Source organism: Tetrahymena thermophila (assembly GCF_000189635.1).
Source record: "Tetrahymena thermophila SB210 genomic scaffold scf_8254788, whole genome shotgun sequence".
In the NCBI taxonomy this organism is placed as follows: domain Eukaryota; phylum Ciliophora; class Oligohymenophorea; order Hymenostomatida; family Tetrahymenidae; genus Tetrahymena; species Tetrahymena thermophila.
The window spans coordinates 659,569-683,218 of record NW_002476544.1 but is presented as its reverse complement, the minus strand read 5'-3'; the positions used below and the strand labels follow the sequence as shown (position 1 = coordinate 683,218).

The window sequence follows — 23,650 nt, the reverse complement described above, 5'->3', positions numbered from 1 at the left end:
TTGTTTACTTAAAATTTATCATTTTTTACAGTATTCTGATACCAACTATTTGATGAAGAGAAAGATTTCTTGCTATTGAGGTTTGGTGAAAGAATTTATTTCCTAATTTAAGAATTAATCGATAATAAAATTATTTTTTCTGATACTCTTTTTACATAGATTATTATTTTAAAAATTAAACTTTTTTTAAAGTTTGACTGTAAATAATATTTTTTAATTTTTTAGTTTAAGCATATTTGTTAATTTCATTTATTTTTAGATACAAGAAAAATTTGGTGTTTTCCAGGCTTCAACGAATTCTTTCTTATGGTTGAAATAAATAAATATGTTATAGCAGAGCCAATTTTTCAATTAGACTAGTACCTCATTCTTTAAAAAAATTTCCTCATTAAAACAGAACAAAGGTTTTAAATTAGAAACTTTTTAAGTTAGAGTAAATATAGTATTTTGTTCTCTTCAAAATGGTAAAAGAATAAATTTTCAAATTTGCTTTTTAATTATTAGGTTAGTTTTTATACAAAAAAGATTTATTAAATTATTTTATTTTAATATAATTATTAATTTATGCAAAATTTATAAATAGATAGATAGATATATACATCAAAAATTAATAATTTTTATAAAAAGTTTGATTCTGTTTCAATTTTCTAAAATAAAATCTTTAATTCCTTTTTAATCGATTTTAGATAAGAAGTTCTACTTTTTATCACTGAATTCTTATGATTAGCTATCTGAAGAGCTCTTCCTTCTTCTCATAGTGAGTGGATTAAGAACATCTTTGTGACTTAAAACGTGAAGATCATCTAGTATTTTATCTATATCATCCATTTCTTTCAAAGACAATGGAGATTTATTTATTCTGTTTATAATTATTGGCATTTTTTTGTTATTAATTTATTGATTTTTAATTTTTTCTTCTTCTTCCTGTTGCTATTACCTTTGAACGATTTTTAGCTTAGTAGTTAGTGTAGAAACTAAATTGATAATGTTCTCGTATTAATAGGTAATTGAATCAAGTTTATGAGATATTTTACTCACGTTTTATTTTAAAGTTTTAATCTCTTTTTAGTGATATTTATTTTTCATTTAGTCTTCTTTTGTTTTCTCCATCCTTTGATTTTCCTTTTTATCTACAGCTGCTTTTGTTATTTTTTTTACTTTTTTTTTTATTGCATCAGAATCACTGAATTAGTTTCTTCCTCCATGTTTGCTAATATTAAGCTTCGCTTATTTTTCTGATTTATTTCCTTCTTTTTCTTAGATCTTGTCTACGCTTTAAGGTTTTGAATTAATGCTTTGAACCATGTCTGAAAAAGATATATTTTAAATATTTTTATTCTTAAGATTGTCTATATTCGAATTTTTATTCATTATTGGGCTTAAGATGCTTTGGCTGTATGACATTTTATACTTCTCAACTTAAGGCGAGTTAGGAGAAATTTAAATAGACCCCATCTTTTTTAATAACCTGATTCTATCTTCAAATTAGTTTGTTTAAGATTTTTTTAGTCTCCTTTCTCTCCTCAACATTTCTAAGTTTGGGAGTTTAAGTTTTGGTTCTTTATTATCATGATTATTTTTATTTTTTCTTGTTGATGAAGAAGATGATGAAACATCACCATCGTTTTATCTGTTTCTCTTTTCACTTGAATCAAAATCTTTTGAAGAAGTCAGTTTACCATATATCTATCTTGTTTTCATAATTCTTTCAATGTGGAAATGATGATCATCATCCTCATGAACAATATGTTTCATCATATCGTTGATATTCAGTGAGTTTAAACTTCTGTTTTTACTTGTATGTTCTGTATGAATTGTAATATTGTTTAAAGATTTCTTTTCATGTTCTTTGTTTTCTTTATCTAATTGATGCTTATCATCAACAAACTTTTAGTTATTTTCTTCACTAATTTTCTTAGCTTTTGATTTTTTCTTTTTAGTTTTTTATTTTTTATTTTATTAAGTCTCTTTTTCAATATGTTTTTTTTAGTCTTGGCTATCTGCTTCATATGAAGTATTAAATTTAGATATAAAATTATTTTTCTTTTTTCTCTCTTTTGATTCTTTTTTATTAGAAATCTTTATTTTTAAATTTTTAGAATTGTTTTCTTTTTATTGTTGCTTCATGTCTTTTGTTTTAGTTTTTTTAGAAACAAATTCTATTTTTTTCCTTTTTCTTTCTAATGCTTTTTCATTTGGAACTTCTTTATTCTTTTCCTTTATGTTAGTGTCTAACAAATCTAAATCTTCTATGTTATTGTAAATTTGAGGTGGAGATTCTGGGTTACTCTAAGGAGAGACAAACTCATTTTTGGATAAATGGTGAAGAGATTATATGTCGAAATCATTTTTATTTGATTAATTATTTTTTATTGGCTCTTCTGCATCTGTTTCATTAATACCACCAATATCAGCAAAATTAGTTATTGTTTTTGTTTATCTCAAATTCTTGAGATCCAATTTTTTATCTTCATCGCTATCTGTGTTTATTACTGTCTAAGTCTTTTAAAATCTTTGAAAATTGTTTCTTCTATTTACTTATAATTCGTTTTATGGTTTATCCAACACTAAAGTGTGGAAACTGTTTTATGTTATTTATGTAGGTTTACTTACTCTTGTTTAAAAGCTAATTTTTGTTCTCTTGTTTACTGGAGTTTACTCAGGTGAGGTTTCAATCATCACCATTTCTTGCAAAGATTTATTTTTTGAGGAAGTTACACTTAAAGTTTCCTTTCTGGATAATTTTTACACTTTTAGATTGATAGAAGTAATCGATTTATTGACATTATTGTATATTTTATCTAATCTATCTGAAAATATGATGTTCTTATTTGAAGTGTGTTCCTCTTCTTCATTGCTTTCTTGAAGCTTTAAAGTATCTTATCTCCTATTCAGAAGTTTAGAATTACTTTATGAATTTTAGTTGCTTTATTTTTACTGAGAAAGCTTTTATTCTTAGTTATTGTCATCAGAAATATTTATTTTAAAACTCTAATCTTCAGAAATAGCAAGCTTTTAGGAATCCGTAATGTTATAATTCAAAGAATCTGATTTCTTAAGTAAAATTGCTTCTGAAAAATTAGAGAAATTTTTAATGGACTATTCACTAATTTCAGATTATTTTTAAGGTATTTATTAAGTTGTTTACTAAGAAATTGAAACGATTTTTTCAGTAAAATCATTAGTATTTTCTTAATCTTTTTTATTCATTTCTTAATTATTATTTTTTTATATGGTTTCTTATTTTTTTAAAAGATTTTTATTCTTAATGCTGTCTTATTGCAAAAAATCTTTATTAACATCAAGAAAGCTTTGACTTTTTTATTTTTGATTATTTTAATTTAAAGAATCATTCATTAATAACTCATCAAGCAAATTAGCATTTTCTATTATTGAATCTTTCTTAAGTTGGATAAGAAGTACATTACTGTCTGATTTTTCTTATAATTGGTGATGATTTTTTACATCTTATTGATTGCTTTTGTCTTTCTGCTTCTATTTTATTGAACCTACAGAGAGATCAAGTTCATTATTTTAATTAATTTGTTTTATGCTGTTCTAAGTTAAAAATTAGGTTCCTAAACTTGATCTTCTCTGATTTGCTAGATTTCTGCTTAATGACTATTTTTTTTCTAAATTGACTTCATAATTTCCTTCATTTTTCATGCTAAAAGAAGTAAAAGAAGGAACAATTTCATTGGTTATATATGAATTGGACAAATTTTCTTAATCAATATGAGAGTTTTTTTCTTCGATTCTATCAAGAGTGCTCACACCATATTTTTGCTAAATTTTTTTAATGTTTCCTTAACTCTTTATACTATTGTTTCTATCTAATAATGCATTTTCATTTTCGCTATGCACTTGTGGCTCATTTAAGTTTTTCATTGATGAAGTGGATGTTGATTAAAGTAGCTTTGTTTGCTGAACTTCTTCTTCGTAAACTTCGACTAACATTGGCTCTTGTTTTTCATTGAAGACATTCAAGACTAAGTTATTGTTTTTCAAGCTCATCGTTGATTGAACTACTGGTAAGTTTGACTGAGATGGAGAATCATTATTTATATTTATTCTGCTACTTGCACTACTTCCACCACTTGCTTGCTGATTGTATTCAATTTTAGATTTCTTAAAAATTGTAATGCTTTTTGGATTAACTTCATCAAATTGTTGCTATCCAATTGATGTTAAAGATTCTACTCTCTCAATACTTGGCTAACCTTTTTGCTATCCATTAATATTTTCGTTAATTTTACTTAAAGGATTTTGATTGTGTGCAGTATTTTCGTAACTAAACACTTTCTTATTTTAAGCTTCATGAGCAGTTAATTAAGCTACTTCAGGTAAGATGGGAGATTGAGATGTTGATATATTTTAGTTTTCAGAAAACTTCTTATCAACATCTTAATTTGCTTGCATTGCATATAATGGTGAGAGAGTGTTTAAATTACTCTTAAAATTACTATTGATAAATTAATTATTTTTTTGATCATCTAATTGAATATTTAAACTTTTGCTGTAATTATTCTCTTCTTGATTTAAAAACGAATGTGTTCTTCTATGATTAAGTATTTCAGCAAAAGACTTCATCTAAGCATTTTTCCAGAAATTATCAGTTTCTTTTAAAGGGAGGAGCATTTCTATTTTTTAAAGAGATTAATTCATTAGTTCTTGTCTAAGTTGAACCATCTCAAACATTTCTTATTCAACTTAAGGAAACTTATCCATTAATTCACCAAAATAATCTCTATCAAGCGTTAAAAACTCACAACTTGATTCACATCTTACATTAAATAATCTCAAGCACTAATGAAAGATTTCTATTTCACCAAAATAAGAACCAGCCAAAAAGGATTTAAAAACCATATCATTAGGCCCAATCAGAAAATTAACCTTCCCATCAATGATAAAATAAACTAAATTTGGATATGAGTCTTTCTTGTATACATAATCACCTTTAGATAGTTTAAGTGGTTATAACATAGGTAGTAAATTTGCTAAAAAGAAGCTGTCTTTATTCTTTAAAAACGGTACTTCTGTAATCATGCCTTTAAACATACCTTAAGCTAGATTAGTTTTCAATTTCGTAGGAATAGAATCAAAAAAATCTTCTTTTTCTGTGCTACTTAAAAGACTTTTATTTGTAGAATATTGTAAAGCTTTTCTTATTTTATCTTTTATGTGTTTAGGCAGATTAGTCTAAGTGCAAAACTCATCCATAATATAAATTGAGTTTGTTAGCTTTTATTTTCTGTTTTCTGAATTTGTAAACATTTTGGAAATTTAACCAATTGCGAAAGAATAAAATCCTACCCCAATAATCATCCAAGAAATGCTAAAAACGATTTCAGCTTTAATTATAAAAAAAAACATATATATTTTGAGTATAATTTATTTCGTTTTAATTTTACCATTATTTGAAGCATGAATATCACCAAAACCAACTGTTGCTAATGTTTACAAGCACCAATAAATAGAAAAAAGGTACACTTTTGTGGAATCACTGAGTTAAATATCGTTTCTATATTAAAAATTTAACAAAAAACCATTAATTATTTTAAGTTATAAATGAATTCTTTAAAAAAATGATGCGTATATTTATTAACACTAAAATAGTTTACATTCAAAATTTATATGCAAATTTAATTAAAATTTCGATTAAATTCTTTAGTTTTTTATCTTAATCAACTTTTTTGTAAATTTCTAATTCATAAATTAAATTAAATGCTTGGAAAATTATGAATTAATAAAATTTTTAGTTTTTGAAGGCTATATTTTTAATTTTGGTATCATTTAAAATAACTAAAAATATAACATTTTTGCAATAATAATTTAAAAGGAAAAAATATATTTTTTAAATATTGATTACTCATTGATCCAAGTATTTCTGTCGTAGTACTAGATACGAGCAACAAATACCCAAAGACAGCCTACAATATGAATGCTGAATGCAACAGCGAAAAAGAATCTTATCAACCTCTAAATGGTAGTTTAAATTTTAAAGTAGTCAAATATTTTTTAGTCAAGGGAGATTTAGCTCATTAAAAAGGGTACTCTTATAATACGAAATATTTTATTGTAAGATTGAGTTTTTATAATCTACTAATCAAGGACTGGAAATAATATTCCAAGAATTTGAAATGGGATGACTAATAGCAAATCAAAGAAAAATGATCCCTTAATATATCTTATAATAATTTATTTTCTATTTTCAATAATTTCACCTGCACTGGTAATAACAGCTGTATTCATTTTGACAATAATATCCAAAAGAAAGAGGAAATCAAGTGAATAGTTTACAGTTTATACGTCTATTGAATTATTTATAATTTCATCATTTGGCTTAAAAAATATTTAGTAAGGATTGTAAATAGCAGTGAAACAGTACAAAAGAAAGATTATAGAAGCCCAAACATTTAAAATAAAAGATTCTGGATAAAATAAGCATTTTCTTATTTGCTTTTCTTCTTATTTTTTTTCTAACAAATCTCTACATTTCTCTATTACCTATATTCAAATTAAAAAATGTAAACTACAAACAAAATGATTTAAATAAATTCAGAATTAAGCATTAAAATAGACAAACAAACTATATATAAGTCTTAATCAATCTTTAGTAATATATTAATATTAATAAGCATCCCATGAATTGTTCTATTATTTGATTAAATCTTTATTTTAGCTTTTATTTGATTGGTAAGATCAGTTCATAGGGCTCTCTATGCAAAATAAGCAAAAAATTTTTGAAAAGATTTCTATTTTTGCTTTGATTATTGGTAGTAATTTATTTGAATGGTGGAAATTTACTTTTTTTGGTCATTAATTAATATTTAAGCTTAACTGATTCAATAAATTTGATGAGAAGTTTTAAATTGTTAATAATCATTTTAAAATGAATGAAATATTTACTTAATCTGAAATGCTGAGTGCTTGCATTGAAGTTCCATATTTTTTAATATCGTTGAAAATCTTCCTCATCATGGTAAAAGCCATCAATTAATTTTTAACTTTTTCCCATTTTCTTGCAACTTAAGGTTATAAAGTAATTTATTTTTTAATCTATTTTTGCTATTGAATTTCGGTTAATTCCTTTTCTAGTTCTTGCCTATTAATTTAAATTGTATCCTACAAAATTTTTAAGTCTTCAAGCGTAAAATCATCATAAGGATTTTGAGTTTTAGAAGTTTGTTTTAATTACACAGATTTTTTACTAGCTAAATCATTTGTGTTTTCGTTTTGATTTGTTGAAGTTAGATTTTAATTTGACTAACTAATTGATTTATTGCTTTTTTTCTTGTTTTAACCTCTGCTTGCATCCTAATCCCTATCTTAATAGTTTTCATTTTCGTTTTGTTCTACCTTTGCTTCAGCAAGCAATGTCTACTATCTCTTCAGCTGCTATTCTAAAATGTTATTGGTTAGTTTTCTCCTACTTTTTGATCCATTTGTATCATCTACCCTGAAGTCATCATCTTTCACCAATGTTGACCTTTTTCTATCTTTTTTGCTGTTAGTTGACTGATAAGTTACTTTTTTCTTTGAATTCCTTTTTTTCTTTTTCTCTTTTACCTCTTTATCATACTGCAAACCAAAAAGAGAGCGTCTTCTTGGTTAACTTGGATTTATTAAAAGTTTATTTGAATCGCTCTAATTACTAGGAGATATTTATTTTTCATTCAAATCTATTGGTGTCTACATTGTTCCCTAAATTTACTTTTCATTTTATTGATCAATTGTTTGTTTATTCTAGTTATCTTTCTTTTCTGCCTGCTCATCAGGTATTAATGGAGGAGCTATAATATTAATAAAATGCTATCTGCCTTCCTACTATTTATCCGCAACTTTCAACTAAATCCCTCCTCCATTGCTTTAAAAAATACTGCTATTATTAAAATCTTTATTATTCAGTAATATCTCTTTAGAGCTGCCATCCATAACTCAGCTTTGACTTAACTGAATAAACTCACTTATGAACTGATTATGTATGATAAATTTGTATGATAATACACTAATTATTTAAGTTTCTATTTAATTAACTTTGCAGCTTTACTTACTTTAGTTTTTCTAATTACAAGTAATTAATGAGCTTGGAAATTTATTATTAATTTTTTTAACATCTTGATAAATCTAACTTTATAGTATAAAAAGGGTAATAAAGATTAGTAATAACCAAGTGCAAACAAATTAATAAATATCTCAAAACATAAATAAGCCAGCCATCAATCCATATATTAATTTATTTATTTATTTTCTTGAATTTTTACTAGTTAAATCCTAAATATTTTGATTCTCAGACTATTTAAGATATTATGATAAGGATTTATTTGTAAGAAAAGCACATAATTTACATTAGAAACTCTATCATTTCAATATTTAAAGTAAAATTTGTTTAATAAATTTAATATTTAACATAAACACTTTGAAGATAAGTTTATTAATTTTTAATATCGTTCTATAAAATGTTAATATGAAAAATATTTAAAACAAATCTATAGAACAATCATAATTTTTTGTGGCTAAGCTTGATACACTTTAAAAATATTTTTCTTTTATTTTTTCAACATAAAAATATCTGTTTTTATAAAATACCAAAGTAAAAAAATAATTATGATAAAAACAAAACATATTTAGAATCAAATATTTCACTTAGAATAAAAATTTATATAAATAGAATAAAAAAATCCAGTTTTAATAACTAAATTTATTTACATTTTTATTATTTTTAGAAATATTATTTATTAAAAAATAAAGAAGATTCATGAAAAGCCATGAAAAATAAATTTAAAAGAAAAACTTACTATTTTTAATATAAAAAAATGTAAGTTCTAATTATTTTAATTAATACAAAAATAAAATTTATAATTTTTAACGTAAAAATACTAAATAAAACTTCAAGCTATTTTAAAATTATTTTAGCAGTTTTTATTAATTTAAAAGTTACTGTTAAGCTAAAAATAAAAATAATTTTAATTAAATATTTTAAAAGAACAATTTTTATTTTATTTTAATTATTAATTTTTACTATTTTTTATGTTTAAATAAAAAGATAAAAAATTATTAATAAGGGAAATATTTTGAGCCTTTTCTTATTTAGATATTTCATCGATTATCAATCTACTGGCACTTTATTAATTCATTATATTTAAAAGAAGAAATTGATTAGAAATATTTAAAATATTTAGATGAAATAGACTATTTTAAATAAATCTACTTGTTTATTACATTAACAAAGGAATATATTGAAATAGCGTAATTGAGCCAAATTATTTGATTTTTATGCCTTAGTTTTTAAATAGAAATAACATTATTGCAATTAATTATATTTTATTTAAAAAAATTTCTAATAGATTGATAGATTCAAAGATATAAATTTACGTTTATCTATACGAAAAATTCGGAGGAGAGATGATATTGGCATATTTGAATCACAAATTGATTGATTTAATTCAAGCTTAATTAGATTTTTATAGTGAACTGATATTAAAGCAAGTTATCATTACAAAATGTAGAGATAGATAGTTAGGCTAGAAAAAAAGTAAATTTCAATCAATTTCAATAAAATAAGATTAATAATATAATAAAAATATGATTGAAAAGGATCATTTTGATTCATAGCTCATATATATTTAATAACAATCTAATATTTTATTACTGTTTTTGATAGAATAGCAGAATTAACTAGTAAATTTTTTAAATTAAAACTTTATTAAAATAAGAAATTTATCAACTAAAATATCAAAAAACCAATAAATAATTAAATTTCAAAGAATAAGTTAACTATATAAATAAATATAAATAATTTTCATCAATCACATCAATCAAAGTCATCATCTTCAAAATAAGATTATAGCAAGAAAAAAGTAGCAGATAATTCTAATTCAAAATAGCATAAAAATGGATATTTTCAAACGTGTTGGAACCAAAGCGGTCCAATATCAAATAGATATTATTCTAAATAAGCTCTATATGAATGTAAATGTGCCTGGTTGTGAAATTTCCATCATTTTGAAAAGAGGTAATTGCTCAATCTAAATATTCTTTTTTGTTTGCTATTAATTAATGTTAGATAAAGAAATAAATATCTTTTGTAAAAATAGGTGACCATAAAGCAGAAACTAAAATACCTGCACCTCTTAAAGATAAACTAGCTAAATTTAACAAGCAATAAATAACTGTCCCTACCAAATTATATTGGGATGATAAAAAAAGAGAGTTTCTTGCAAAAAGTGTAATTAATTCATAAATTAATGGATACATTCATTTTTAATAAATATTGAAAATCTGAAATTCAAATTATATAAATATTTTAATGGAATAATTGCTATAATTTATAAAAATAAACATAGGCCGAGCTGTAAATTAATATTATCCACCAAAAGAAAGTAAGAACTGCTGGTAAAATCGAGTTTGATGTTGCAGCTTATGCTAACAAAAGTATAAAAACAATGATGGAATAGAGGCAATTGCAAAAATGTCCTGACACTTCAGCAAAATTGTTATATGAAATTAGAGTACATGAATTCGGTGATTATTCATATTATCAAAAAAAAGAGGAAGAGGAAGAAGAAGAAAGGTAGAAATTTTGATCTAAAATTTATTAAATAAAAAATAGGAACTGTAGAAATTATAAATTTACTTTAGTAGCATAAATTATTTTTTTTCTTTTATTCTTTAAAACAACTGTTTAACTTACTAATTTTCAAGCGGAATCCGTATAATTCATATTATTGTTTATATTAAAGGGTTATCAATAGAACAAAAACCGGCACATCTAACAACCGTGCTAGAGATGTTTCTCCAATGATTGATACAAGTGGTATGAATAGTGCAAGAGGACAAATCCAAGATATAGACAATTTTCCATCAAGTATTCATTTCGCTTTATAGAATAGAAATTATAAAGCAAATATTTATTTAGGATTTATTCAAAAATATTATTTTAAATAAAATATTGCTAAATAAATAAACAAAAAATAACGATTAAAATATTTAAATAAATGAATTATTTAGTTAATTTTGATAATTTATAATTAGGATCTAAGTCACCTATGACAAAAGTTGATCAATAAAATAAATAAGTATCTTTTAGTCGTAATAATTAAGAATATCCATAAAAGTAAGATCATTTTAATTAATTTAATTGTCTTTATTGGTTTTTAAATTAATAATTATATTACCTATTACAGTAATGGAACAATGAATTCTACAAGAGGAAACCATTAGTAGGATGAGTCCTCGTTGAGATCAAATCTATTTTCATAATAATCAACAGCTCAAGCTAGCAAATAAATTAACACGAATGGATCCTCATAAATTTATAATTCAAATACTAATGGCAATTCTACACTCTAAAATGCTATTTCTAACATATCCAAATAGCAAGAATTGACAAACTCAAATCAAATGAGAGACTTATTTAAGCAATAAAAGGAAGAAAATATGAGTTTAAGACAAAAAATTTAAGAGTAAATCATAGAAAACGATAGTGTAAAAATAAATAAAATAAGTTAAACTAAATATAATTAAATACTTTATTTATATAAATAGCTTAAGCAATAAGTTGACAGCTTAAAAAATGAAAATCAAAGGTTAAAAGCTAGAATTTCTACTCTAGAAGGTTTCAATGGACAATCAGTTGGTAAAAATGGGTTTTAGCAAGAAGCTTAGAGTTATGAAGATTAGATTAAAAAATTATATGAAGAAATTAAGACTCTAAAATAACAAAATATGAAAGACACAGTAAGCAAATAACAATTTTTTAATTTAGCATTCCTAAAAATAAATAAATAAACTTTGTCTTATTATATTTAAAAAAAATAAAGAATGAAGAAATGTAAAAGCAGCTAAAGGCACTTGAAGATGAATAAGAAATAATTAAGGATGAACTTAATTTGAAGTTCGAGAGAGAAAAGAGCGTTTATGAAAAAAAAATAAAAGATTTATAATTGACTGTAGAAGAATTAAATCAAAGATTATAAGAAAACCAAAGTGAAATTTCTAAAAAGCAAAAAGACCTTGAATACTTTAAGAATTTAGTGAATAAAAGTTAAAGAGAAGATACTGAAAATGAGAATATGCTCAGCTTGTAGAGATAACTTTAAGAGCTATCATAAAAAAATGCCTAATAAGAAAAAGAATATAGATAGAAAATAAAAGATTTGTAAGAGGAAAATTCAAAAATTAAAAAAGATAGAGAACTTGAAGTTATCGAATTAAGAAGATCTAAAACAGAAAGCGATTTTGAGCTAGGAAAGCTATCTCGTGAGAATGATCAACTTAAAAAAGATCTAAAAGAAATGCAAACAAAATACAACCAAGCAAAGTCTGCTTTACAACAACAATTAAACAAAGAAGGAACTGAAGTTTCCTCATCAAAAGGCAAAGAGCTACAAAATAAAATTGATGAGTTAAATAATAATCTCAAAAAAGTTTCAGTAAGCATTTCAATCATATTAATTTATTTTTAATTAATTTATTTATTTTTAAAAATAAGGTTGAGAGAGGAAACATAGAAATGGAAAGAGATAACTTGAAAAGCTACATTAAATAGAAAGATGAAGAAATGAATAAGCTAAAGTATCAGGTTACTTCTACTGAAAATAGACTGAAAAATACAAAGGAGAGCTTGTGTGAACTCTTAAATGTCATTTTAATGGCAGGAGACAGAGACTTGATAGATGAAGCCGAACCTTATCTAAATGAACCTGAAGAACCAGAGTATGTACCTTAAAATATAACTTCTTCAATGAATTAATATACAGCCGTTACCACCTCTCCAAACACACTTTACACTCCCACTCCATTTAATTTCAATTAATTCACCAATAACTTAATTACTTCTGAATCCAAAACTAATGAAATATATAAAAGTAATCAGTTCTCAGACAAAAGCTTTTTGTGAGATATTTATGCTAGCTAAATTTAGAAATTTTTTTCTTGACATATTTTTTCCACTAAGAATCTAAAGAAACTAACAAATAAATTTACAAATTTAAATAAATAAAATATATTTTTAAATAACCAAAGAAAAAAATTACTTTTATCTAGCCCATCCTTTTTAAATTTATTAATGAAAATTTCTAATTAATTAAATTAAATCTAATTAATGAAGCTGGTTAGGAACCATATTATTCAATTTACCAACCAAATATCAATCAATCAATCAACAAACCAATAAAATAATTAACAAATCTATCATCTTAAATAAAAACTAAAAATTATTAAAAAATTACTTAAATAAGCATTTAAGTAAAAGAAAAGATGAGAGATAATTTATTTATAAACTTTATTAATTTATATGATTATGTATAAATAAATATGTAAATCTAATTTATTTCTTTTTACAAAATGTATTCATTTTTCTAGTATATTTTTATTCACAAAACACTTTCAAACTTACTTAATTATTTTTTATAATATTAATTCAAATAAACTACTACTCACAAAATTATAATAAAATATTTAATTACAATTAATGATGTTATATTTTGTTCGATTTGTCTGGAAAAACTTATAGTTCTATATATTGGAATGTGTTAGAAGGAAACCGATTATGCATTATATTTTATTATTTTTTCTACTATTTCCTTAATTATATCCCTCCCTTATTTTACTAATATTAATAAAATTTTCATAAAATTTAAAAATTTGTAGTAATTTTTTTATTATGTTAATATAAGAAATAAAACCTTTCTAATAATTTTGACTATTTATTTAATCAAACAATAAAACAAAAAATATATTTTTTTATTATATAAGTATAATAAGTTTGTTTCTCTATTTTCATATTTTAACGCTTTACGTCTATAGAAGTGTTATTTTAGTATATTTTTTAGTATTTCATCATTTTAATTTACAATATACCTTAAATTAATTAAAGAAAATGAAATTGTTAGGTCTATTTTTTTTTTGTTTTGCTATTTTGCTGTTTCTAATAAATTTCACACTAATTTATCTTATATTATTTGATACAGCAATTTACTTTTACATAAAAAAATACATCTAAAATTATATGAATTTTGTTGAAAAGATTTGCAAAAAAAAATGATTAAATTTTTAGTTAGAATGGACTAAATTATTGTTTAGTAGAGTCTTTAAAATATTAAATTTGTCTGGATTTTTATTTAAATTAAAAGCAGATAAATTATATATTTATAATTTTAATAAAAAAAACATCAATTAGTAACAACTAAAAAATTGTGTGGCTTTAAATTCGCTTATATTTTTAAATTTAAGGAGAAAATGAACATTTTCTGTCATATTTCTGAAATCACAAAACAATAATATAAGTTTAAAAAGAAGAATAATTAAATTGAAGAAATTTATTAAATTATTTAGCAAATAACTATTTTTCTTGTAATAAATTTGAAATTCCTTTAATATTAATTTGTTTGTGGATTTGGATTGGTGTAAGCAATAAAAATATTTTGAAAATGCCATCACAAAAGTTAATTTTAATAAATTAAAAACTTTTTTGCGGCATTTGTTTATTTCTTAGAAAGAAAATGAGTTACGCCAAGTTTTTTACCTTAACTAGCTTTAATTTAGAATGGAAATAACATGGGATTAATTATTTATTTATTTATTTATTTGTGTGGTTTATTCAAATATGACCTCAAAAATAAATAGAAAAGATTGACTTAAAAATAATAATTTAGGGTTAAACAAAAAAGAAGAAAATAGTATATAAACATACAATAAAAAATCAATAACTTAAGTAATTAAATTATATTTTATATTAAACAATTAATAAAAAAATAAAGCTAATTGGATATTAATAAATATATTTTTAATACCACTCAAAAGGATTTGTAAAGTTTTTAAGAAACATACTATAAAGCATTAATTACAAAAGCCAATAAGTAAGTCACAAAAAGGCATTCAGGTCTCAAGTATAATCAATAAGTCTGATAAAAATTCAAAAGCGTTCAAAATCAAGTTTAAGATTTGTTTATTTAAGGAAAAGCTTCTCATTAACAAGCAATTAAACATTTTTTTAGCAAAAGATTATTGAAATATAGTCATTATTGAAAAAAAAGAACATTTTAGCACCAAAAATAAAATAAATTATTTTTAAGAATAAAAAAAATTTAAATTCGCATTTTATATTTTTATTGAAACATGAATAACAACGTTTAGATCAAAGGAGTCTTATACTAGTCTAAGTCTGCTAAAAAAATGAATACTTCAATTACTCCTCGAAATAGGGATCCATCAAATGGTGGAGGTGGTCTTTCACCAGTACATAACAGAAGTATTTCAAATATGCAAAGCAATTTAAGTATTTAAAATGATAGCAGTAAATGGGTTTAGAGTTCTTAATAGTTAAATTTAAACCATTAGCAATCACTTCCTATACAAAGCAGTTAGAATCAACAGTTAGGATTAACTTCATCGAATTCCCTCAATTAGGAATACAATTAGGGTTCATAATCTGGAAACTAAGCTTAATACTTTTAACAGTAGCAACAACCAAGTGCGAGACAACATATAAACTAGACCCAGTATATAAATAGCATTCTGAATCGCTCACGTTCACCTCTAAATAAATAGCAATCAAATTAATAATAATAAGGTGTATCGCCTATTTCCAAATCAGCAAATAAATATAATATGAGTTAAATTAGTCAATTAATAACTCCATCCAAATCAAATCGCTTAAATACTGAGCAATCTACATCTTCAACATAAGGCAATAACTTAACCATTCAATAAAACTCCAACCCAAGATATCAATAAGCAAAATCACCAAGGACAATAAATCATAGTCTTAATCCCAACAATTTATCAGCAACGATGTCCTCAGCTTATGGCTTAAATAACAATAACAACAGCAGTAATAACAGCATTTCTATTTACAATATGGTATTGAATGATGAAATTAATAATAACAAGTAATTTTATTAGAATCAATAAACTTTAAGAAAAGCAAATTAACAATCTCATAGCTATCATAATCTTTAATAGTTCTTATAGACTAATAACAGTGGTAGCTATAACGCAAATCAAAATGGTGCTACCAATGCAGCAAGCATTACCAACTCTTCAATGATTAACATTACAAATAATGGATCGAACAATTTAATAAACAATAACTCTTTTAACAATTAAAATTTAAATAATTCTTCTTTACTAATTTAATAGCAGTAAAACTAGGAAGTACGTTAATCATCTTCTTTGATTAGGCCTCCTTATCAAGGACCTGGGGATTTCTCTAACAAGAACAATGTATAGACAATTCCTATTTCTATGATACAAAATAGCAGTAGGTAAGATAATAACACAACTAGAATGCAAAATTAAAACAGAATGATTGTAGGTTCAGCAGCTTCAGCTAAATAATCAAGTATTAATAGTAATAACAATAGCTCAGTTCAAAAGACTAATTACACAATGTATAGCAACTGCACTAACTGTGTTGAATTGGAGAAAGAACTCGAATTACTTAGAAGTATTGTTAAGAACTGTTCAAAATGCTAACACAGCTACTTGAGTAACGGAAGCATAAATTTACATAATAACCAAAATAATAACCAGAACAACGATTTAGACTAGGACGATAATAACACAAGCAATTTTAATGGAAACAATTAATACATGATTGAAAAAATATAAAATATGCGTCTTTAAGAATAAATTTAATAGCTTATGAGACAACTTGACTAAGTCTCTATTGAAAGAGATTAGTTAAAGCACAATCAACAAAATATCAGCCAAGAAGTAGTTGAAAAGTTTTAAAAATACGAAGCCTAGATTAAAAGTTTGCAAGCTAACTAATAAAAGAACGATACTAAATTAAGTAGCTACAACATTTTAAAGGATAAGCTTTAAGAATTTATAGATAATTGCAGCTAAGCTTAAAATTCTTCTGGTAAAGTAACCTTTAATTCTCAAGAACTACTTCAAGAGTGTCTTTTTATCAAAGACTACATAAGTTAGTAACATAATTAAATGAGTACATTAAATCAGAGGTAGCTAATTTTAGCTAAGTCACCTTCATAAAATAATAACAACCCTCAGCTAAGTAACAATGCGTTTTAAGATAAAAATATAGGAGAATTGGTTAATCAGCAGCTGCTGCTAGAAGAAAAAGAAAGCAAATAAAACCAATATCAAGCACTACCTTCAGCAATAAAGGCATTAGAGTTAGTACACCGATTGAAAAACATATAACAAATAAATCCCTTCCTACCAAACTAATGAATTAATAAATGAAAAATTAACAAGTAGAGTAAAAGTAAATTGATAAAAATTGTCTAAAGAAAAATCAAATAGTAAAATAAGAGTTTGAATTAATAATTTTCAATATGATAAAAATATATATTTAATAAAATTTAAAGAAATATTTATACATACTAAATAAGTAACTAACATAACAACCATATTTATTAACTGATTTAAAAAAAAACTTAAGTTAAGATATGAATAAGAAAAATTAACTAACCAATAAATCAAACAACCATTTTCTGCATTACAAAATATAAAATACTCATTAAATTAATATATCTAACTATCAATAAAATATAATTATAAAATTAATAAGTCAGTCAGTCTATATAATTTTTTGTAAATTAACTGTTAATCCATTGAATTTTTTTTAAACAAATTATTTTCATTTTTAATATATCTAAATTAAATTTGTTTTAAAATATTGCAAAATAGCAATTTTTTCAAAAAAATATAAAAATGGATGATTCTTCGTTAAAATTAAATATATTAGGTATATTTAATATTTAATATAATTTTAAGTAGATGAATGGAAAATAGAATCTTAAAAAATAAATATTTTTATATTTCTCAAATAAATAAATGATTAATAAACTTAATTTATTAATAAGATTAAAAGCGAAAGGTCATCTTTTTTTAATTTAATAATCAATTCAATATTTAATCTTTTAGTAAATTTTATTAATTTGAATTTTAAAAATCATTTTTATCTATTTTAAAAAGATTTATTATATTAATTATTTTTAACTTTTAATAATATAAAAAAATTAAAGAAAAAATTAACTTTAAATTAAAAAATAATTTTATAAAAGATTTGATTGATTGAAGATATTCACAAAAGAAATATATATTGAGATTAATTTAAAAATTTTAGATAGTTTTACAATTTTATCAAATTTAACTGCTTTTAGGCATAAATATTGTTGAAATTATTTTATGATTTCATTGGTATTTTTTATAAAATGCAAAAGAAAATGTAGGAATTTATTACAATTTTGGCAAATTTATGAAATATTTAGCTAATTTTTTTAAACTTTAATTTTATAATTTCTTTTTTTAGTAGAAAATAAATCTAAAAAATAATTAATTGACTGATTTATTGACAAGCTAAGAAATTTATAAAATTTATATAAGTACTTTAACAAAAAAATGAGCTTTGGAAGAACTCTTAAAACTGAGCATACTAAGGAAATAGACATATAGGTCTGTATATTTGGAGACTCTGCGAGTGGAAAATCTTCAATTATAAGTTGTTTTTGTAATAGGAATGACAATGATTATAAAGACCAGGTTGTAGAACTTGTTAATTTAAATGAAAGATTCTTGATTTAAGAATGCTCAAACAAACAGCAAATTCCCATTATATGTGACAGGAGCACTAATTTAATAATAACTTGTGATTTAATAAAAGTTATCCAAAATCATACGTTAGAATCTAAGTTAATATCTGACTATATAAGCGAATTTAAAGATCTTTCTTCTCATATTATTTTAGTTGGAACTAAATCTGATTTAGTATAATCTTATTAAATGAATATGTAGAATGAGGATAACTTTGATATTTCTTTATAAAATTAGAGAGCTGCTTAATTAAGCAATGATTAAAATTAATTTAAATAATTTTTAGAGGAACCAAAAAGAAATCCAAACTAGAAAAGATCTTCCTCACTGCTTATACAATCAAAGAAACAAATTTAATAACATCCTTCATAGGTTTTAAAAAAGATTGCAAACAATTATGGAATATAATACATAGAGTCAAGTTCAAAAGACAGTAATAGTATAAATCTAATTTTTTAACTTTCTTTAGGAAATATCTAATAAGAGCTTTTTATGAAAGAATATAAGCAAGGAATGAAAAATTAAACTCAAATTAATTAAAAAACAACAAAAGAGAATCCTGTTGTGAATAAAAACATTTCTTCTATTCATTTAAATAGTAATTCTGATGATAAAGAAGATGAAACTTTTTATTATTCATCTTGCTTTTGAAATATTTCTTAAAATTAAATTTTCAAAAATATTTATTTTGTTTTATAATACCAAATATTAATTCTCCAAAATAAGTAAATAACTTCATTTTATTTCAAACATTTTTCCAATAAAAAAACCAACAATTTCATTTTAAAATAACTAATAAAAACAAAAAAGCTTTAAATTTCATTAAAAAAATTTTTACAAATATTTTGTAATTTATTGTGTGCTTATATATGTGTTTATGTTTAAAAGTATTTCTATTAATTATTTAGTTATTAATTCTTTTTATAAAAGAATTGATTGATTGTTAAATTCTTATAATTTGCTTTTTAAGTAACAAATTTTTTTCTTTTTTTAAATACATAAATAACAAAGTATCGGGATACCTTCAAAATTTTAATGTATAAAAGTTTACTTATTATTTTCTTAATTAGAAGCTGAATATTAAGAATATAATAAATACTCTTTTTTGATAATTCTTAGAAGAAAACTTAATTATTAACTGTTTAAAAACTCATAAATATATATGAATGAAAATTTACATAAATATTCAATATAAATTAATATACTGTAAAGGTTCATATATCAAGGGCAACAATATATTAAGGCAGGTTTTTAAAAAATCTTTAATTTTAAAAGTTTAAGTCCATAATTATGAACTACTGATAATAAATAATTAGATAACCTAGATGTATATTAACATAATTAAAGAAAAAAGTTAAAATTACGAACGATTTGCTTAATAAAATATTATTGTATAATATGTTTTATCTTAATATATTATCATTTAATCATAATTCGAAGAAAAAAAAGAACCAGAAAGAAAGATAGAAAAATGTTTGAATAAAACAATGAATAAAGTTAATATTATAAATTGTTATTTATTTGTCAATTTACTAATATAGCTTTTGTAATAATAATAGATTTATTTAGTAGTAAGCATTTTATTATAAAATATTAGCAATAAGACAGTTAAAAAAAAGTAAGTTTATATTAAATTAGTGTTCAATATCAAATTTTATATTTGATTTATAGTCAGATCATTTCTTATGATAAACTATAATAATTATAAACACATTTAATTAATTAAATCAATTTATATTTGCTAATATTAATTTGTTAGCAATCTAATTAAATAATAAATGAGTGAAGGATATGCGGTAGATTCAAAATTAGATAAAGATATTTAACTTTAGAATCTCTACCATTAAGATTTAGCAGTAAAATATAAGCCATATCATTCTTATCTCATCCTTTTTATTTTAAGGAAGCTAGATAAATACTAACTAAAAAGCAACAAGATAGAAATAGATATGATTTGTAAAAGTTAAGAGAACTTTTGTGTCCTAAGTTAGCATATTTATTAGTACTATTCAAGAATAATAAAACTTGGATACTAGATTAGCTTTTTAAATAATTATAATATAGGATTTATCAAAAAGATTAGATTGTTTGCTCTATAGGTATACATTTAAAAGGTTACATTTATAATATTTATTTATATAATTTTTCAATTAGGTGAGAAATCGTTAGAATTTTACTTAATTTTACAGGGAGAATGCTCTGTAATGATCAATCTGCATGATTAAAAGTAGAATAAGTAGAGTAATGAGTAAAATATTAATATATCCATTGCAAATTTAGTAGAAGTTAAAGTGCTTTCTTAAGGAATGTCTTTTGGAGAAAGGGGTTTGATTGAAAACAGAGGAAGAACAGCAACAATAATAGCTAAAGATGAAGTGCATATGCTGATTCTAAATAAAGAATCATTTATGAGGATATTAGGTAAATTAAATAAGTTTCACCTGGTTAAGTTTATAATTAACTTCGAAATTTATTTATCTAATAGGGACTTATGAAGAAAACAAACTTGCTTAAATTGTTAATTTGTTACACAGCTTTGAATTCTTTAGGAGGTGGGGCAGAGGAAGCTTAAAGTGGATTTATTATAATGTATTAGTCAAGAAATGCAAGTTGGGAGAGTATATATACTAGTAAGGATAACAAAGTGAAAATATGTTTATTATTATTGAAGGTGATTTTTCTGTAACTAAATCATTTCTCATATCAAATGAAATGCAAGATTAGAATAAAACATCTAAAATATATCTTAAAAAATGTAAAAATAGTAAATATTTTCTCTCTAAAGAAGCACAAGTAAAATAAATAAAAGTTTTATAAATTATTTTATTCATTACATTTTTTTAAAGATATGTGTTCTTTCTAAAGGAGAAATTTTTGGAGAAGATGACTTATACTTATAATAAAATAGGAGCTACAGCATACGTTGCTTGACTCAAGATGCTATCCTATGGATAATAAGCAACAAAGTAAATATTGTTAAATAAATTTCAATCACGTGATTAGAATAAATATAGAAAAAATGATAATAAAATACATTTTAAATATTTTTTTAAAGAAAACTAAAGAATATATTTGTAAGTCAATGTAGAAAAATAAATTCTTTCAAATAAAAGGTTTATTTTATAGGGTAATTTTGATCAAAATGCATTTACAATAAGCTTGTTAAAAACAAAATTTTTTGATAATCAGTAAACTTTAAACTTCATCCAAAATTATTATTGATAATAATTACAAAAGAAAATTTTATTAATTACTTTCAAAATGATAACAAAATTAATTATTTAATAGGAGGGAAATAGGGAGGGGCACATTTAATTTCTCAAATTTTAATGGGAACACTTTCAATATTTTGAAATAATAATATTAAAAAATAAAATAAATGCATTTCACTTACAGCCCCTCATTTCTAAGTTATTTTCATTAATCAGTTTTTTTTAATGAAAATGATTTTTTATACAATTTGAGATTTATTTTTTTAAATATTTTTTAATTTTAGATTTTTAATGCTAAAATTCTTGATAAACCTTATGCAGTACACTATTTGGAAAATAATGCAAAAACAAAAATAGAAAGATATGACTAAATGTATCAATAAATAGTATAAAATTAATAAGATACTATTATTCATAGAAAATTACATTTAAGTCCTGAGAGAATTAAACTATATAAGGAATGTTTTACTTAGAAGACAGATATCACATAAGATTAGACTAAGTTTGAGAAATAAAAATAAATTTAGCATATACCAAACTCGCTAAACTCAACTAATAATTATACATATTAAAATGAAACTTAAAATATAGATATGAGTATTGATTATACAGATTCAGAGTATGCAATTAATTCAAAATACGGAGATTCAATTTAACTAGATTCTCTACCAAGTCTCACACCTTATTCTTATACAAATAAATTAAAAGCCCGTTATAATTAAAAGCAAAGGAGTTAATCTATTTCAAATGAATATCAAATAACTGAGGCTTTTACTTTGAACACTCCAAAAGAAAAAACTTCATTTACTTAGTTGTTGAAATTAGAATAAACATCTAGAAGCAGAAATTAAAATAATGTGGAAACAAGTGCAGCAGAATCTCCAAGCAGAAGTCCGAAAAATAATTTTTCTATTATCAGTAAAACTGAGCAAGCAAGGTCAAATATGTAAACCCAGTTACCTTCGATTAAAGATGATAAATAATGTGAAAAAAGTATTATAAACGAAGAAGATATACAGAATAATAAAGCAGTCGAGCTAAAATATGAATAGTCAAAAAAAAAGTTTTACAAAGAGTCAGGAGATTCTTTAATGGAGCAAATTATTTAAAGCGATAAAAATGCTAAAAGAAAGAACAGCAAAGTTAAACTTAACAAATTATTTAATTAGTTATAATATGATAAAGATGTATTTTAGTTGTAAAATCAGTAAAGAAAATAGAAAGATTAGCAATATGAATAAGATTTAATTAGCTTAAACTTCATTCTCAAGGGAGATTACATAAATAGAGACATCAAATTTAGCAAAACAGAACTTAAATAAGATTTGAAAGATGCAATAGTAATTGACTACAAAGTTAGATCAAGATCATCATACAAAATTAACCAAAACAATAAATCATTTGACTGCAATAATAATAGTGACAGTTGCAATAATACCAGATCGCCTCACAAAGTTTCTTTTTCTAAAAATGGAAAAAAGAATTAGTTTGACAACAAATATATTTTTACTTTGATTTGAATAATTAGATAAAAAATTGATATTAAATAGAATCTTAGATACTCTATTTAAAATAAGCAAACAAAACTTGAAAAATAATGAGAAAAATTAATAAAAAACAAATAATTAATTTTCATTGAGAATTTAAAAAATTTTTAACAGCATCAAAAATATCCTAAAAAAACCTATTTCTAATTTGTTCCGATCTATTGAACGAACAATAAATTATCTCAAACTTAAATAATAAATTACTAAAACAAATAAATCATCATAAATAAAATAAATTCAAAATATCAACTTATTTCAAAATAAAAAACAAAATAATAACTCTAAAATACTTAAAACTTATAAATTAATAAATAGTTAACATCA

At 22.9% G+C, this 23,650-nt stretch overlaps 5 protein-coding genes across 5 annotated transcripts; 4 read left to right on the top strand and 1 right to left on the bottom strand. All coding sequences in view use genetic code 6, as the record gives it.

Annotated features, from left to right (window-relative positions):
* Positions 1-639: 639 nt before the first annotated feature.
* TTHERM_00264740 (cation channel family protein) lies at positions 640-7,935 on the bottom strand (the record flags this gene model as incomplete). The annotated part of the gene is made up of 4 exons (XM_001009124.2): positions 640-5,351; positions 5,412-5,521; positions 5,870-6,507; positions 6,910-7,935. The coding sequence occupies 4 exons, from the start codon at positions 7,933-7,935 to the stop codon at positions 640-642; spliced, it is 6,486 nt and encodes a 2,161-aa protein (XP_001009124.2).
* A 1,959-nt stretch (positions 7,936-9,894) lies between these two features.
* Positions 9,895-12,901, top strand: TTHERM_00264730 (EEIG1/EHBP1 protein amine-terminal domain protein; the record flags this gene model as incomplete). Its single annotated transcript, XM_001009123.2, has 9 exons — positions 9,895-10,015; positions 10,098-10,228; positions 10,347-10,573; positions 10,743-10,867; positions 11,035-11,116; positions 11,187-11,487; positions 11,548-11,739; positions 11,823-12,434; positions 12,494-12,901. The coding sequence occupies 9 exons, from the start codon at positions 9,895-9,897 to the stop codon at positions 12,899-12,901; spliced, it is 2,199 nt and encodes a 732-aa protein (XP_001009123.2).
* A 2,219-nt stretch (positions 12,902-15,120) lies between these two features.
* Positions 15,121-17,202, top strand: TTHERM_00264720 (hypothetical protein; the record flags this gene model as incomplete). The annotated part of the gene is made up of 1 exon (XM_001009122.2): positions 15,121-17,202. The coding sequence occupies one exon, from the start codon at positions 15,121-15,123 to the stop codon at positions 17,200-17,202; it is 2,082 nt and encodes a 693-aa protein (XP_001009122.2).
* A 1,173-nt stretch (positions 17,203-18,375) lies between these two features.
* Positions 18,376-19,218, top strand: TTHERM_000264719 (hypothetical protein; the record flags this gene model as incomplete). Its single annotated transcript, XM_012795908.1, has 1 exon — positions 18,376-19,218. The coding sequence occupies one exon, from the start codon at positions 18,376-18,378 to the stop codon at positions 19,216-19,218; it is 843 nt and encodes a 280-aa protein (XP_012651362.1).
* Positions 19,219-20,258: 1,040 nt separating this feature from the next.
* Positions 20,259-23,299, top strand: TTHERM_00264710 (cyclic nucleotide-binding domain protein; the record flags this gene model as incomplete). Its single annotated transcript, XM_001009121.2, has 6 exons — positions 20,259-20,423; positions 20,471-20,666; positions 20,722-20,988; positions 21,053-21,360; positions 21,414-21,533; positions 22,064-23,299. Exons 1-6 carry the CDS (start codon positions 20,346-20,348, stop codon positions 23,297-23,299), a joined length of 2,205 nt encoding a protein of 734 aa, XP_001009121.2. The 5' UTR covers positions 20,259-20,345.
* Positions 23,300-23,650: the final 351 nt, after the last annotated feature.